Genomic DNA, 18,820 nt, shown 5'->3' with positions numbered 1-18,820 from the left:
CTGTTTCCAGCACTTGGCTATTGTAAATAGTACTGCTATGAACATAGGGGCACATAAGTTATTTTAAGTTGGTGATTCTTAGGGTGTATTTCCAGCAGTGGAATTGCTGGATCAAAAGACAGTTCTATTTTTGTTTTTTAGAGGAAACTCCATACTGTTTTCCACAGTGGCTGTACCAGTCTGCATTCCTACCAACAGTGCATTGGAGTTCCCTTTTCTCCACATCCTTGCCAGCATTTGTTGTTTGTTGACTTGTTAATGATGGCCATTCTGTTGGGTGTGAGGTGGTATCTCACTGTCGTTTTAATTTGCATCTCTCTGATGGCTAGTGATGTTGAGCATCTTTTCATATGTCTATGGCCTATCTGTATGTCCCCCTTGGAGAAATGTCTATTCAGGTCCTTTGCTCATTTTTTAATTGGATTTTTTGTCTTCCTGGTATTGAGTCATATGAATTCTTTATATATTTTGGATATTAAACCCTTGTCTGATGTATCACTAGCAAATATGTTCTTCCATATGGTCAGTTCCCTTTTCATTTTGATGGTGTTTTCTTTAGCCATGCAGAAGCTTTTTAATTTGATGTAGTCCTGTTTGTTTATTTTTGCCATTATTTCCCTTGCCTTAGGAGATATATCAGCAAAAATATTGCTACATGGGATGTCTGAAATTTTACTGCCTATGTTTTCTGCTAGGACTTTTATGGTATCATGCAATCCCTATTAAAATACCAATTGCATATTTCACTGATCTAGAACAAATGCTTCAGAAATTTATATGGAACCAAAAAAAGACCCTGAATAGCCTCAGCAATCTTGAGAAAGAAGAATAAAGCTGAAAGGATCACAATACCTGATATAAAACTATACTCCAAGTCCACTGTAATCAAAACAGCCTGGTACTGGCATAAGAACTGACACATAGATCAATGGAACAGAACAGAGAGCCCAGAAATAAATCCATGTCTCTATGGTCAACTGATATTTGACAAAGGGAGCATGACATACAATGGAGTAAATATAGTCTCTTCAATAAATGGTATTGGGAGAACTGTATGGGTATATGCAAAAAAAAAAAAAAAAATGGAACTAGACCACCAAGTTACACCATACACCAGAATAAAAAATGGATGAAAGACTTAAATATAAGTTGTGACAACATAAAAATCTTTTAACCATCTTAGACTAGGGAAGCCTAATTAAGACCAGTGGCCAAGGTATTATTTCTAGGGCTTGGTGTCAAGGTTCAGGGATCAGGTAAGAAACTGAGCCAAAGGGTAAGTGCTTTTAAATCTGAATTAAAATTGAATTTTGAAAAGGGAGGAAACAACATTTATCAATGGAGTTAGGAGGGAAAATAATTGTTCATTCCATGACATTTACTGTATATGTACTGACATTTACTGTACACCTACTATATACTGGGCAGGATATAAAGATAGACAAACCCATCATACACTCTCAGAACTTAAGTTCTAGTGGGCAAGATAAAAAATGAACAAAGGGAGAAGAATCAATATTTATTGGGCACTAGCTACAGGCTTCAAACTGCTAAAGATCATGGAAGTTTCTTATCCCAAAACATGTGATCTCCACCCTGGTCTCCCTAGCCATTTAGAAGATGTTTTTAAATTGATTCCTTCAGGGATCCAAAGGTCTAGACTAGTTCACCACACCACATTCTATTAATAATTTTTCCTATTCTTTTTCAATGTGTGCTACCACTGAAGTGCTGCAAGAGGAAGAAAATGGTGAGAGCCATTTTCTCACCATTTTATGATATATCATTTCATGATATATCCAAAGATCCCTGTTCCCTACAGAATGTCCAGGGTTGGGGATGGTGCCCCACATGGGTGAGTGCCCTGCTGGTCCAGGCTGTACCAAGTCCTAGAGAGGACCTATGGACATGCTGAGCGCACAGCCCCAGAACCTGGATATCCTTCCCTGTCCTTTCCTGAAAAAGGGAGATAGATCAAGAAGCAGAGAGAGGGTCTCTGGAGCAAGACAGAATGACTTGGCATAGGGCCAGAAGTCCATTTCTCTACTCAAGCTCTGCTTTACAGAGTCCCACATTTAAAGAGGGTCTAGTTGGTTGCTGGGTCCCCTGAGGTCTGGACAGCAGGGCTCGACTGGAATGCATGGGCCCCTCCCGAGAGCTCGCCCGATGACACCTTGGTAGGGAATAAACTGGAGCCCCTACACATGGTGCCCTGAAAGACTTGTTACATTTTTATTAAGGAAGGGTTAGAATTTTACAAGACAGAAGAACAAGAAGAAATCCTTATGGTAGTAGAATCCCAACTTGCATGCATCACTTCACAAAATAAAAGCCCTGCAATTAACCAGACCATCCTATTAGTAATTCAAGGACTTTCAGCATGGTGGGTGTGATCCTGATACACAATGGTGTATCAAACAAACTCTTTCAAATTCTAAACCAGGGGTGTCAAACTCATTTTCAGCAGGGGTCACATTAGCTTCATAGTTGTCTTCAGGGGGCCAAATGTAATTTCAACTCCTTAACAGTTAAGCAGTAGTTACATTTATACAGTCCTAAAATTATTTCGGCCCTTTGAAGGCAACCACGAGGCTGATGTGGCCTCCAGTGAAAATGAGTTTGACACCCCTGCTAGACTATGCATCCCACCTGCTACCCTACCACTCCCAGAAGGGCACTTATCAATAGAATTTATTTTATTCCATTTCCAATCAGGGAGGGTATTAGGAACTCGTGCTGCTCAGATGTTAATGTGTAGAGAGAGAACCAGGGACCTGCTAACATATTCTGACTCAGGAGTCTGAGATCTAACATTCCTCACAAACACTAGCAGCAGCTACTCTGCTGATCCACAGGCCACACGTTAAGCAGCAAGATTGTAGAACAGCTTACAGATCTGTGCCCTTAGTAACTACTATCTGAGATAACACGGAATCTAGTACATGAAAGGTCAAAGAGGTGAAAAGAGCACTGAATTGCAGAGCTAGCCCCAGGTTAATCAGTCACTGCTATTCCTCACCCTTATACCATCTGTAACTGGAGATCTGCCCAGCAGAGCAAATACACATAGCTTCAATATCTCTCCCAAACCAGAAAATGCAGTTCTGTCAAGAAAAACATTAGAGGACAGGCATTGAGTGGATGGGGAAAAATTAAGATTTGTTCTTAATTGGATGTGGGGAAGACACACTCCACTTTAGGGGATCCTGTGTGCCAGGCACTTGCCTACATTAGCATGGCTTCCTCTGAGACACCTTGAAGATGAGCCTTATTGTCCCCATCACAAAGGTGAGGGGAGTAGAGTAGAAAAGGGCTGTGTGGCATGCTGGTAGTGGCCCAGGTCCTTAATTACAGGCCTGAAACTCCCCACCCATACCTCACCAATCCTCCCATAGAGCCATTTCCTGAGAAGATAATTCTCTCACTCTAACAAAGCTGATTAGGAGTAAAGCTTTTCTGTCTCATTCAGGCCCAGTTATGCCTATTAGTGTGCATTTACTGTGCTTGTCTTGACAGGTGGATGGTGCCCATCAATGTTAATAAGGTTAAGTATTATGTTGAACCAGACACTTGTGAACACTCTGTTCAACAGTATTCAGGACTGCTGAGTCACCTTCTTCCCTTGATTAACACCTACTTTCCCCCCTCAATTTAACTATGTATTATTCAATAAAGCCTATTAAAATAGAGCAATTACAAATGACAGGGATATGTTAAGCTTTCAGGGCCACAGCCAGACTCATATTCTCAGTCTCAGGCAGCACATACTCAGAGACCTGCAGGCACTGCCACTCAGTCTCTCCAGCTCCTTCAGGTCTCCTCTCCCGTGACAATGTGACAGCCAAAAGGAGCTCCCTGAGTGCCTCCTTGAATACCCATGGATTCTTGTTGGGTTTTTCCCAAATGACTTTTAAAACTTCTCTTGGCCAGTGTTTTTGGAATTGAGTTGAAAGGGACCCTTGCCTTTGCCAGTTGTCAGTATCACAATGGGATGGTGTGTGCCTGAGGTATCTACAGGAAAGAACTGCTGAGGAGATTCATAGCCTGGGGTACACTGCAGACGGTGCAGGCTTCTACCAGGAATAAACCAAAGCTGGGTAGGAGGACTGCTGGCAGAAAGGCCCCTGAGCCTGGTGTGGATACATACAGATCCAGCTGAGTGGAATTCTCCATCCCACCAAGAGCCCAAAGGAGTCAGTTTTTATTACTGAACCAAAATTGGGAAGAAGAACAAATATTACAAAAATACATGTGGCAATCACAAAGAATATCCCTTCTCCACCCCCAAAGACATAATAGAGACACAAAATCAGACAAAATAAGTCAGTCCCATGCCAATCTGGTAGATGTTCAGGCCTCTCTGTGTGGCCCAGCTTGAAGTGGCTAGTGTTACTCTGAAGCTGAGATGACAGGCCCCTGTAGTTTCCCCAGGGGCCCAGTTACTGTATGAGAGATTTTCCTTGCAGCTCTGCCTTGGGATCCATACTGTCCTAGGAGCAGGGAAATCAGACCCAAGTTGTAATGATCAATTCCTCGCCTCAGTTTGCACCCCTTCAACAGTGGAAGCTTTAAGCCCCTTTTCTGACCCAGAGGGTCACCAGGCTGTGGCTGGCCTTGAAAACAAAGACATTCATGATCTCCAGTAGACTTTTTTATACCTCAGTAGCTTGGGGATTCACCCTTTGCCTTTAATTTGCAATTATGAAACTATGTAATTCCAGAAATAGGCAATTTTTGACAAAACTGGCAGGATGTAGGAATATTTCTCAGCATTTCCAAGAGAAAATCACACTAAGAATAAATCTCTTTCACAATAAATCTAGTTCTTCCCACAGCCTACAAGGTCTTGGGTGAGTTGGCCCTCCCCCACCCCCTTCTCCCCTCTTGCTGCCCTCCTTCATGCTCACCCCTCTCCAGGTATACTGTGCCCCCTGCAGTTTGTCAAATACATCAATCACGCTCCTACTCACTCTGACCTCAGGGCCTTTGCACCTCCTAGCCTCCTGGCATCAATGCTCTTCCCCAACTATCTACCCACTTGTCCCCTTGCTTCCTTCAGGACTCATTCAAATATCACTTTTTCAGATGAAACTTTACCAGCCACCAAGGACACACACTCACTTTCTTCAGTCAGCCACTGAAACTTACCCTTTTCTTCCCATTTTATTAACATCCTCCAGTTGAAGATTAGGAAATTTGATGAATTTACTTAAAGTCTTATAGATAATATATGCATTTTTATTTAAAAGGGCAAAAGTAAGTGCTATAAATCTATTTCCTTTTTTGTTTTGGTTTTGGTTCTTTTTCCATATGCCTTTCCTTTGCTGTGTCTTCCAAAATTGAAAGCCATGAAGTTTGTCTCTCAAAGGAACTTTTGGGATGATACATTAAATGAGCCCATGGACACACTGGAAGACTTCAATGACAATGTAAGTTGGATAAAAACTTGAGACTCAATTGTGCACCTGATACCTGTATAATTTTGTTAACCAGGCAGAAAGACCCCTGAGGACACAGGCAGATCCAGCCAATTGCAATTCTCTATCCTACCAAGAGAGGGAGCATCCGAATAAATTGAATAAAAGGAAATTAAAAAAAAAAAAAAAAAAAAAAAACCACCTCAAGACCACTGTGCTTCATAAATTGGGGCAGGTGGCCCAATACCAGCTGGTAACTTCCTCATGAGCCATGGGATTCATAGTTTCACTCTGTTGTTAGCACAGCCCAAATGAGCTTTTCTTATGACAAATATAAATTTAAATGACATACATTCAATTGAAGAGAGTCATAGAAATCCAAATATGGCACTCCAAGGCCCTAGTTTCAGAGTGCCCTGCTGGCAATATGAACAAACACCCTCAAGATTGCTTTTGAAGGCAAGGAAACCACAACAAAATATGCAAGTCATCTAGATATCAAGGAAAATTGTTCTTTGTGAAACCCCATGTCAAAATGAAGTTAGATTCTGGAAACATGAACTAGACATATTTTTCCAACTAAGTACAGCTTTAAACATTAGACATTATATACAAAATAAACATAAGAAACTTCTGAAAGACAGAAAGAAGAAGGCAGTCCAGGTAGGGACCTGGAGAGTTAATGAACAGCATGACAGTGAGTTTCCTGAGTTTTCTTTTTGTTCCTTATGTCCTTGACTGGGTTCTAGAAAAGACAGCAACCAGAAACCCCAACAAGCACAGACAACAAAACTCCCAAGAAAAGCTGGCTGTCTCTAAGGAAAGCACCAGGAATGAGGCAGCCTAGCAACATAGAAACTTTGCACAATCAATCACCTCTGTAAGCAAACATCGCAACAAATAGTATTGAACCACTTCCCCAGGCCTGTAGTTCTGCTAACACCACCCTTTCAAGGGGCCTAGAACCATCCCTGGGCAGGCATTCTTTCCCCAGCTGTATCCAGTAACCAGAAATGAGACAGGAAGTCATAATAGTTTGAATAAGCCCCACATCTATGGTGTGTGGTGTTATCTTTACTGCATGAATTCTTTTCCTGGTACATCCTAGTGGCTCTAACTGCTTGTGTCTGACCTCTAAGACTTACAACAGATGTTGATTCAAGTGGAAGAATTATCATGCATCCTCTCTACTATGGCTAAGAAACTTTCTTAGGGCTATAGGTACTGATTATAATCACAAGACCAAAATCGTGTGTCCCTAGAACTCAATATAAAGCAGATATATTTTTCCAAACTTTCCCCCAAAAAGGCAAAAAAAACCCCAAAACCCTAGGTATTTATTTTTGTCTTTTTTTTTAACTGGGAAATTTTCTGGTCTCAGTTCATATTTAGCCCTAAATTCCTTACTTTCCACACTTACCTTCTATACATATAATAGGGTGGGGCAAAAGTAGGTTTACTTTTGTTCATATGGAAAATGATACAACAATGAATAAATAATAATACAAGAATGAATTTTGTGTTTTGCAAACTCACAACTGTAAACCTACCTCTGCCCCACCCTGTATATTAGTAAGAATTTGCTTTTCAAATTCTGAAATACCACACCCAAAGAAGAAAACAGATTTCTTGAGCTTAGATTCAACTGCATTGGATTTACTAAGACAGGATAGCAAACTGGACCTTTTTAGAAAGATTTTTCAGCAAGAGTTGAAATTTAAAGGAATTGTTTTAATTAGAAACTTGAATTATTCAGAAACCTTCAGCATGCCTGTCAGCTGAGGTTTTACTGTATTGGGCTAAGTTGTGGTCACAGACAGAAGTGAGACGTCTCCCTTGAAGCTGTGTGAGCTTCTGGATGAGCACAGCACGTTGGGAGGGGTCCTGGGACAGGTAGGCTATGCAGGCAAGCTCCAATCACAAGCACCTTGCCTCGTCATCTCAGGTGACAAAGTATGCATAGATACATCCCCCTTGCTGTTTATACCACTCTGCCTCCAAGGATCAGGAGCTTAGGACACTCAGGCAGCATCCATGTCCCAGATGCTGGCATTCTCGTGATAGACAGCTATACAGCTAGGTGAAACAGTACTTCTCCAAGCTAAATCATCAGCAGCAGATGTGGACAAGTGGGGCCAGAACAGGACAAGACGAATGGAATGAATGCCACAGGCTACCTACAGCTGAAAGACTTTTGAAGCCCCTTTGCGGGGGAATACCTGAAACTACTGGGATACAAGCTAGGGAGCAGGATGTAAAATCCTCCCATTTGGATAGGAGCTATCAATCTATACTTTGGTTATTCTGACAATTCAATTCCCTTGCTGTTTTTAGTTCATTTTTGCTTGTTTTATTTCTATTACAAACCCATGCATTACAAACCCTGCTATGCAAACTTTTGGTTTTAAGATCCTCCTCACCCAGGAGGAGTCTCTGGCCCTAGGGTGCTCAATACACCTACTATGACAATGAGGACAGTTCTACTTTATAGACTAGAGAAGCAAATGGGACCAACCTCATGAGGTGGTGTATGCACTGGCTAATTGAGTGGGATGGCACAGCCTAGATAGGGTGAGAACTTCAGCTCAGCCCATGCAGTGAATCTGTTGTCTGGTGGTCTACAGTAGGCACTGTATTTTCTGCAGAACAAAACAGAATCCAAAGGAGATGATGAGAGATCACTGGCTGAGGCAAATAGGAAGTAGTTCCATCCAAGAATGGGATTGTCAACAATGAGGAACTTAGAGACAAGACACCACAGGCCTTAATTCAACCTGTCCTGAAACACTGATTTCAGTGTTAAAAGATAAACTGAGGCATATTAAATATTTTAAGAGTTTATTTGATCATGAACCAGTTGGAACTGGTAATCATCAAACCAAAAGCTGGCTGCTTGTGATTGGTTGTCCTTAGAGTTTGATTTTGTAATCTTGAGGCATTGACAGACTTAGATTTTGATTTGTTTATGTAGGCCACCACAGCCTTAGAGCTACCCTGGGATAAAAACCTCCTTGTTTAATTAATTTAACACCAGCAATGGACAGAAGAGCAGAAGCTGGGAATCAGACAAGCTAGACCTGAGACACCTCAGCTTTCACCACAACCTTGATAAACTGACCAAACACAGTTTCTTCTTATATCTGTCCTAGGTCACAAACAACTCTAAATATGTTGGTCTTCTGCTTGCTATCAAAAACCAATAAGTTAATGCCATGCTGTACATTATCAGATATTGAACAACAATAATGACAACCTCCACTTGCAGGTGTGGGCATGGCAACATGACAGATCCATGGGTTTCCTCAATAGCAAGCCAACTTCCATCTTCTATCGAAAGGGATCCAAAAAAAGAAACTCTTGGGAGGACCCACCTATGTGTCAGTCTTGGTTAGCATCATGGACTTGGGCTAGAACAAAACTGCAAAATAAAAAAGGCAGCTTGCAATGTCATTACTTGGGAAGAATCTTTAAAGGCAGAGTTGTCTTAGAGGTCCAATACAGGAAATTAGAGCCACTAAGCTGTACCAGCAGGGAAAGAATTCATGCAGGTGCTGCACTGCTGTCCTGAAGACAGTCATTCTTCACACTGAATAAATGAGCAACCGCTGAGAGGTTGGCCATTCCTGGAATTCAGAAAGCCTGTTAAGCTCTCAAAGCATGAAAGCATTTTTACTTTCTTTTTAAAAAACTATCTTTAGCTCTGTATCTTTTTTTAAGATTGTATTTACTTACTTTCAGAGAGAAGGGAAGGGAGGGAGAAAGAGAAGGAGAGAAACATCAGTGTGTATTTGCCTCTCACATGCCCCCAATGGGGACCTGGCTCGCAACCCAGGTATGTGTCCTGACTGGAAATCAAACTAGCAACCCTTTGGTTTGCAGGCCAGCACTCAATCCACTGAGCCACACCAGCCAGGGCCATTTTTACTTTCTATAGCCATCTCCACATTTGGGAAAAGAGCACAATTTTATGCTCTCAAAAGATTGTTTGGTATGCTGTAGTTAAAAAAAAAAAGATCTTGAAGAAATTGGGAAGAAGGTATGATAATAATGGAAATATTCTTTAAAACAAATCTTGCTAGCCACCCTACTGTACCCACTATTTGTGACTTTTGAATAATATGTTGAAATCTCACCTAGCACCTGTGGGAGTCAGAAAAGTGGCTAATTAGTAAATAGTTAATTCCAGTTTTCTGGATATCTTATTCTGTGATCCTTTCGTAGCTTTTTAAGAGCTCGTATGACTCAGTGTTTAGGACCATGATCAAAGAAATGGCTGCTCACAATGAACTGGAAGAGGATATTTACATTCCCCTGACTGGCCATCTGGAGAGTGAAACCAGAAGGAAACTGGCAATTCTGTAAGTGACTGGAGAGATGGAGGTATTGGTCAGTGGGTTGAGGTAGGTCAGAGGTAGCACAAGGAACATGTAAATTGGGCCACCAGAGAAAAGAGCAAGGCCAGGGCCAGGCAGGCACCCGGAGACAAAGAACAGGCATAAGCCAGGCAGAGGAGCAAGGAAATCCATAAGCATGGGGGATCCAGGATAGGATCAAAGGCAGGCAATAGTGGAAGTTAGAAATCGAGGGCAAGAAAAGTCTTGAAGGGACCATGAACTTGAACAAAAGTCTGGGGAACAGGGCTCAGAACCCTGGGCCTTTTAAGAGAACGGCCAGCAGGGGAATCTAGATCCTGGGCAGCTGCCCAAGAAATCTCCTGGCCATATTCTAGGCTAAGCCAATGTTTTTTCATGCTTCTTGGACAGGGAAAGGCTTGAGCTTCACTGACCTGGAAGTCACGGCCAGAGGCCCTATTTGGAGGGGAGAATGATAAAGTTATTGCAGACTGTGGCTGGCACCAAGCCTTTCTAGTTGGCATGACCCCAATCACAAAATGTTCCCAAACCCCAAGTGTACATCCACCATGTGCTCATTCATATTCATCCTGCTGTCAAAAACGTTGGTGAGCAAGGTGCATTTTGAGACCTTCTGTGAGTTAATCACAAACTTTCTGGCTGTGGTGCCAAGGAACAAGCTATGGGGTATGGGTTTTCCTGCATAATCTCCTGATGAGTTGAGGCTTTCACAGAAATCAGGAAGAGAGAATGACCACCAGCAACTTCTGCTTTAGGCTTAGCAGTGTCCTGGGGCTACAGACCACTGAGGTTTCTCTAGGAAAGGGGAAGGCAAATACCCAGGCTTTCTAATCCTTATACAGATACAAAAACAAATGCCAGAAAACATCCCAGTTAAGTTATTCTGCCTCATATATGCTATTTCCCCTGCTCCATTCCTCCCCATTTGAGCCTATTACTGAGGCTTATTCTAAACTAGTTGCACTCAACAAATATTTCCTGAGCACCTACTGTGTGCTGATCTGTGTGGTGATCTTTTCAGTACCCCTACAGTCTTTGCCATTGAGGAGCTACCGTGTAAGGTGGGCAAAGGACCAAAAGGAAAAACCTTCCCCAAAGGGCATTGGGTGCCTCTGGCTGGACTTAACTCTTAGTTAAGAGTTGTCTTAACCTTTGCATGTATTTGGCACCCTTTCTTGACCTCTGGGACAGGTATCACCACACCTACTGCTCAGTCCTCATTCTTTCACAGGTAATGGTAAGTTAGGTAACTGCTTCTATTCCATTTGAAGTGTGAGCAAATAAAACAAATAACATTTGGTACAAATGGGCCATGAAGAGCTCATTCTCAAGTTCTGTTACTGCTTCTAAAGCACAGATAGTAAACCTTGGCTCTCTGCCAAGTGAACCAATCCAGCCCTTTCCAGCAAAGAATATTTGTTTCTGGGATTCTTGAGGTTGAATTATTATGCCCTCTTTAAGGAATCTGAACTGAGAACTTAAAACCAGTCATGTCAAAAGCCTTCTTCTCAGATGTAATGAAGCTGGGAAGCTCACTCCTGCTGGCACATTCCCTTTCAAAAGTGTTCTGATCTGAGAACAAGAAAACACAACTCCCCCTGGAGACCATCTTAATTTGGAAGAACAACAGTCCAAGCCATTGAAATGCCAGGATGACTTGCTTTGTGTATTGACATGAGAGGGTTTTAAGGGCTTGATTATTTCAAAAAGCTGTGCTTTGGCATGACTTTCGTGGTGAGTCATTCTTGAATGGGATTATTGAAAAATTTCCTACTAAATGCAAAAGGGTTTCAAATGGCTGTCCAGTTCACAAACAATGCTGTTTTTCCAAGCTATTTCCAAATGTAACCTTCACTGGAATACTCACAAGCTGTAGAAAAGTCAAGCTGCCTGAGCTTAACTCATGAGGCCAGCCTTGCATTTGAACCTTTTAGCCCTGTGTTAGCCCCAAAGATGACCCTTGTTAAATTTATTTTTAAAAATTTGGGGGTCAGCCCAGGGGTCCAGGTTGAAGGCCAGTTAGAGGCCAGGAGGGAAGCACTGAGTCAATGCCATGTGCTGTCCCTTTACTACTGAGCTCTGACTGGAAGAAAAGATGGGTCCAAAAGAGCTATCAGCTCAACTTTCCACCCATAAAAAGATTCAACAGGTTCTAGCACTGTCTACACTGTGTAGTATGACATATAAACATGAATTTAATGTCAGCTTTTAAAGATAATCCACATTCCTTTTAGGATGAAGACAAATTTTGAAGAGTACAAGGAAAAAATTCAATGGATTATGAAGAAACGTGAAAGTAAGGACCACTCTATTATCATCTATCTGTGACTGGTTCTCCTGTGTTCATTTCACTCTACCTCTCACTTCCTGCCATGTCTGAACAGGAGGCAGAAATGCTCACTCCCTCACTTGAGCACCTACTGGTCTAATAAGGTCCTAGCTGCCAGGGACAAAATATGGAATAAGTGGACACAGTCTGGGATCTCAATGGGACTATGCTTTGTGGTGGGGGGGCAGGGGGGTAGGGTAGTGAGGATAGACAAGAAAACAAGGATTTGGCATACAGAATGGTTAAGTGATAGGGTGAGAAGGGGATGCTATGAGGCCACACAGAAAGAGCTCTAACCTAGATTTGGGGAACTCCAAGAAGTCATTAACATAAAGTCTGGGAAAGAAATAGCCCCTTTACCAGATACTGAAGACATCTGATGCCCAGCTATTAAGATTTGCCAATCATGGAGCTTGCCAGTTTTTTGGGTCTCATCATAGAAAGCTTGAGGCAAAGGCCTAAGCTATCAAGCTGCTTAATTCAGAAACTCAAAACCATGATACGGAGTATCTCTCAGATTGCTAGATCCAATTAACACAAAAATGGCAATGATAACAATAGCAGACATAACTAATCAATCATAGTCTTTTTCTTGCAAGCCAGGACATAGCCTCAGATTTTCTCTAAAGGAAGTACTCCTGTGCCCCAATACCAATTTATGCCCCTGACCTAACTCTTACAAAATAATTGCTATGGGCTAGACATTTTCACATATGCTATTTGATTCAAATTAATTTTCATAACCATGTGAAGTAGCATAAAGAGAGTAAGGCTCAGAGAGGCTAAGTGACTTGCTTGAGATCACCCAGTCATTGTGTGCGCATGAGCCAAACTCTTATCCAAAACCTCTCAGGCCAAACCCGAGGCTTATCTTCTTGGCATATTCAATGTGTCAGGAAAAGACAAAGTGCGGGCCTTATAAGTCTAGGTTTTATGTCCTCAGTGGAATTAAGAGGCAGGGAGAAGAAGGAATCACCACCTTCATTCAGCTTTTACAGTTAGAGGGCCCTTCTTCCCACCAAGGCTCACACAATGGAGTAGCCCCAAATAAAGCAGGAGATTTAAATGCTCAGCAGCCAAGAACATAAGAAATGTCTAGTACCACTTAGTTCACTGTACCTGTATTCTCTTTATACTTCTGTGTCTTCTGGGCAGCAGATACCTGTGTCTTCCGCTCCTTGGTACCTTGGCAAGGCACACAATCAGCACTCAGTAAGTGGTTCTTGAACAAATGCAGGCTTGCATGATTTTGTGCTCCATTTGGGAAATTAAGACCTTTCAGGATACTCTATTGTCACACACCCAGTGTACGACTTCCAGTTGGGGACTGAAATTTGATATAATGCAAATGGCCACATTCCCCATGGTACCTTATCACCACCCGTGCCCACTCCCAGCTCCTCTGGACAACTAAAGCCTAGAATGTTTCAACTTTTTATATAGAAAAGCAACATTTTTAATTTATAAGAAGCATCCCTTCCATGTTCTGGTTGCAACCTGTCCCAAAAAAATCTCCCAGTCTCCTTTGATACACAAACTCATGGACTTCCAGTATCCAGCCCACATTACAGGTGCATAGCCCCATATCTCTAAACACTGATTTTCAAGAGAAGGCTGGCTTCAGGGATATGCAATCTCTACAGTCACACAGGGCCTCACACATATAAGGGCCGTGCACTGGGTTTAAGGCTCTGCTGTCACTGCCTTAACTTCTTATAATTTTAGAACAAGGACCCCTACATTGTCATTGAACACAGGGCCCCTCAAATTATGTAGCCTTTCCTGTTAGAGCTATCTAGTCTGGTGGAAAGTGTGAAAACATTACACAGCTTGAATCATGAACCATCAACATTCAAAGTTCCTGTGTGAATGACACCAGTAGGAGGCAGGCATGGTGCAGGTATTATTTCACAGAACCCCCACAAGTCACTGTATGCAGCACTTTACCACTAAGGAAACTGAGGCTCAGAAAGGTGGCCTAAAGTTTTACCTAATAAAGGCAGAGCCAAATGTATAGCACAAGCCAGAATGTTCATGATTTTAGCATTCTGATGGAAAAAATTAGTATGTAAATGTCCTTTTTTATCATTACCATTTCAGAAGTGCTTTCTATTAATTTCTAACTGATAGTCAGGAACAGTAGCTGGGGTCACTTCAGCTTCTGCACTCGCACAATCATTATTACCATTCTGTCAACAAGCACTGGAGAAAGTGCTCTTGAGAGGGAAACTGAGACCCAATTGCTAATTTCTTACAAAGGTCTCCAGGTGACCTTGCCCTATCCACTCCCCTCTTCTCATTTTCCTGAGCAAAGATCTCCCTCTCTGAACTCTAAGTAATGCCCTCTTGATTTATTCAGATGTGCTGTGGACCTTGCTTGATTCTCCCTCCACACTCCATCCCACACTGTCTCCATTCTCATGAATGCTACCCCAGACACCCACATCTCTCCCCTGGGAGATCTCTCTGGTCTCCCTGACTCCCATCTTCTCCCTTCTAAGTCTTTTCTTCACATTGTTTTCAGTATAATCTTTTAAAAACCCTTTATTGGTCTTCCATTACCTCCAGGACAATGCCCACATTCCTCATGAGGCTTAGATTGCCTTCACTTCTCTCCAGACACACTGGCTTTTTGTTAGTCATTGAATGGGCCAAATACCCTGGCTGTAGGGCATTTGTACTTGCTGTTCCTCTGCCCAGAGCACTCTTTACTCCAATATTCCTGTGGCTGCTCCCTCTGCTTAAACGTGACCTCAGAAATAAGGTCCTTGGCAACCCAATGAAAACCAGCTTGTGCTTGTGCACACATACATGCACACACACTCATATCATTTTCCATCCTTCTTGTCCTGCTTAATTTTACTTTGGAGCGCCTAGCCATCTGGCATATTACATATTTTGTTGTTTTTTTATCCTCACTTGGAGACATGCTTATTGATTTTAGAAAGAAGGGAAAAGGTGGGGGTGGAGAGAGAAACATCAACATGAGAAAGAAGTATCAATTGATTACTTCTCATACTCACCCCAACCTGGGACTGAACCCACAAGCTAGGCATTGGCCCTGACCAGGTATCAAACCTGGGACCCTTCAGTTTGCAGGACAATGCTCAAACCAATTGAGCTACACTGGCCAGGGTGGCACAGTACATTTTATCTGTCTCCCCTGCTAACATGGACAGCAGGGACTATGGCATCCCTAATCCTAGGAAAGTTCTTGGCACATAGGTGCACAATAGCTCTTCATTGAGTGAGCGAATAAAGGAATGATCTAGCCCTGCCTGCCTCTTCTATGTCATCTGTCACCACTCACCCATTCCCACTCTAACCTGCTACCATACAGTGCCAATGCTGGTAATTCCCCTTCCAATACTAGAGACTTAACTTTTACCAGAAGTCAAAGCCAGGTAAAGTTCCCTCTGGGGAGCTCTCCTGGCATTCTGTTTGTTGGTTTGAAAACTTGGGAGCTTTGTAGGTGAAATTAGAAACTGGTCCCAATACAGAGACGGCACGAGGAGACTGAAGAAAAAGGCAGGCCACTTTGGATTGCTAGATGGCAGATTGAATAAGTGAGAGAACTTATTACAAGGCTTATATTAGGCAGTACTAAGACAATTTTATCTCCATATCTCTGCCCATGAGAATCTTAAAGTTTATATAGAAGCTTTACCTTCGTTCAGTCATTATTCTGCCCAGATGGTCTCACAGCACATTGCCCTCTCAAGGCTGCAGCCTTGAAAACAGCTCCAGCTGTGGGAACAGTGGTCAGAGAGTACATTCCAAGGAGAGGAGCAGGGAGGGTTCTCTGATTGCACTGGTCCAGTTCCCAGGTCAACCGGCCATCATGTCTTCTTGATGACCTCCTGCAACACTGTATTGACCCCAAGGGATAACTAAGCTCTCTTAACCAACTTCCTCTTAACCTAGTTGCCAGGGAACCTGGGCCACCCCTTCCAGTGAAGAGCTTCCCAGCTGATAGAGTGCTAGGAGCTCTACCCTAGTGTTCTGGTCACTGCTGCTCCCAGCAGTTGTCAGGTATCAACCCAGGGTCACTTGGAGTGGGGATTGTCCTTCAGTTGTCCTTAGTTTAGTTCCAGTTTTCAGTTTTAAAAAAAGTAGATGAAAATGAAAATAAAAAGAAACTTGTTGCTAAGAAAACTAATACTGTAAGAATTTAAATGATGCTTTGCATGCTTAAAGAAGACCCAATAAGAAAATAGCTTTTTCTAAAAAAAAGTGTTTGTAACTAGATATACAATAAATATACATAGAAGATTGGGAAATATGTAGAAATTTTTAAAACTATAATTCTATGCTCAAACTATTTAGAAATTACCAAAACTGAAAATTATAGATAATAAATTATGAATGTGATTTGAGCAAAATGATCACAGAGCCCATCATCAGTCCCACACACAAAGGAAAGACTTGCCCTACCTTTAAGGTGATGTGTTAATAGACATTTGTGCTTTAAATTCAAATAATATGGTTAAAGTATGTTTTATTTTTTTAGTGACTACCCACTATAGCCTATTTTTTCAATTAACTGAATTAACTGATTATTGGCATGTGGCTGGTGTGACACCTCTCACATTCCCAAGTCTGGGCAGGGTGGTCTTCACCATGGTATCTGGAAACTAGCATTGGGTTGGCATACTGTAGGCCCCTGATAAATGTGTTGAATGAATGAATACAAAAATAGAGCTATAAAATCAACCTCTACATTTCTCTCTTCAAGGACTTGTTCTTTCCTAGCAGCCTTCCTTACTTGGGGAAACATGGCCCATGTACCAAACCCCCAAACTCTCTTTGGTGCCTTCAAAGATGTAGATGTAAGTTTTCTTTCTTTTTTCTACAAAAGACTTACTCAATCCCAAGATTACAGAGACATATACTTACTCATTGTGTTTATGGAACCAATCATCACAAATCAAGGAGTCTGAGATAGAAAAAGCCAAAAAATCTCATCGTATTGTTCATAATAAGAAGAAATTAGAAGTAGATACAGAGTGGACAAAAAGCAATGTTAAGGTGAGTGTGGAAGTGCATTGGCATTTTTACTTAGTGCAAGCTTTCTTTTTTTGGCTCAGGTGGGACACACACACCATCAGGGAGCTGTCAGAACCACTACACAATGTGAATACCAACAAGAAAAATGTGTTCAATATAGAGAGGCACATGTGAGTGTGTGGGTTATTACAGATTTACTAGGACTTTTACTCAGGTTCATTGAGACTCTTCTCCCTGAAGGGCCTGTATTTGGCAACTGGATGGGGTTGGGAGGGGAGTAAAGAAAATATATGTAATTAAAATAAGTCCCTCCCTTAATAAATTTTAAATCTACATTAAAAATTAATTACATGGTTTCTTTTGAGAATTTCCAGCCAGGTAGGCATAGGTAGATACACTGCCTCCTCACACAACCAAAAGAAGGACAACAACAAATTTAAAAATAAATAACAAGAACTGCCACAAAATCAAACTGTAAGGAAGCCCAACAACCAAGAAGTTAAAGAAACATTCACTCAGGCTGGTAGGACGGGTGGATATAGGCAGCTGGGGCAGAGAGGATGCACAGCAAGTTAGAGGCTGAAGGACCAGGGCTAGTAAGGCAGTGGCTGGCAGACCAGGCAGTCCCACATTTCCATGTTGATAAACTTGGAGTTAAAACTGGAGGGGCAAGACAGATCATGCAATGCAGTGTTCCAGTGTGGGGACATAAAGCCTCAAAACCTCTGGCTGTAAAAATCTGGCTGTGGGGGTTGCAACAGCAGGAGAAACTCACAGGAGAGTTCATTGGAGAGAGCCACAGGGTCCTAGAATGTACACAAGCGCACCCATCCAGGAATCAGCATCAGAAGGACCCAGTTGGCTTGTGAGTAGCAGGAGAAGTAACTGAAAACCATCTGAGAACCAAGCAAGGGGCATTGTTCCCTCTCTGGCCTCTCCCACAGAGAGGTTCCCTCTCTGACCTCTCCCACCACACCAAAACAAGATGGGATACCCCACCCTGGTGAATACCTAAGGCTTTGCCCCTTACAGTGTAACAGGGACAACTAGACAAGGAAATATGGTCCAAATAAAAGAACAGATCAAAACTTCAGAAAAACAACTAAGCAACCAGGACAACCTATCAGATGCAGAGTTCAAAACACTGGTAATCAGGATGCTCACAGAAAAGGTTGAGTATGGTCACAAAATAGAGGAAGAAGTGGAGGCTATGCAAAGTGAATTAAAGGAAAATATACAGGGAACCAACAGTGAAGGTAAGGAAACCAAGACTCAGATCTAACAGTTTAGAGCAAAAGAAAGAAATAAACATTCAACCAGAACAGAATGAAGAAACAAGAATTCAAAAAATGAGAAGAGGCTTAGGAACTTCCAGGACAACTTTAAACATTCCAACATCTGAATCATAGGGATGCCAGAAGGAGAAGAGGAAGAGCAAGAGCAAGATCAAGAAGTTAAAAACTTATTTGAAAAAATAATGGAGAACATCCCCGATCTGGCAAAGAAATAGACTTCCAGGAAGTCCAGGAAGCACAGAGAGTCCTAAAGAAGTTGGACCCATGGAAGCACACACCAAGGCACATCATAATTACATTAGCTGAGATTAAAGATAAGGAGAGAATCTTAAAAGCAGCAAAAGGAGACAGTTACCTACAAATAAGCTCCCATAAGGCAGTCAGCTGATTTCTCAAAAG

General features: G+C 42.0%; 1 protein-coding gene across 1 annotated transcript in view; it reads left to right on the top strand.

Annotated features, from left to right (window-relative positions):
• The window catches only part of ERICH6B (glutamate rich 6B), a 63,866-nt gene that overhangs the window by 28,500 nt on the left and 16,546 nt on the right, over positions 1-18,820 (top strand). The window contains exons 3-8 of the mRNA XM_036011097.1: positions 7,222-7,310; positions 9,639-9,775; positions 12,025-12,086; positions 13,808-13,862; positions 15,071-15,077; positions 17,055-17,147. Of these exons, the coding sequence (XP_035866990.1) occupies positions 7,222-7,310; positions 9,639-9,775; positions 12,025-12,086; positions 13,808-13,862; positions 15,071-15,077; positions 17,055-17,147 (443 nt within the window). The remainder of the gene's footprint in view (positions 1-7,221; positions 7,311-9,638; positions 9,776-12,024; positions 12,087-13,807; positions 13,863-15,070; positions 15,078-17,054; positions 17,148-18,820) is intronic.

The sequence above is a fragment of the Phyllostomus discolor genome, chromosome 11 (assembly GCF_004126475.2).
Source record: "Phyllostomus discolor isolate MPI-MPIP mPhyDis1 chromosome 11, mPhyDis1.pri.v3, whole genome shotgun sequence".
NCBI classification, from domain to species: Eukaryota; Metazoa; Chordata; class Mammalia; order Chiroptera; family Phyllostomidae; genus Phyllostomus; species Phyllostomus discolor.
The sequence above is the reverse complement of the archived record's forward strand: the minus strand, read 5'-3'. Positions and strand labels throughout refer to the sequence as shown.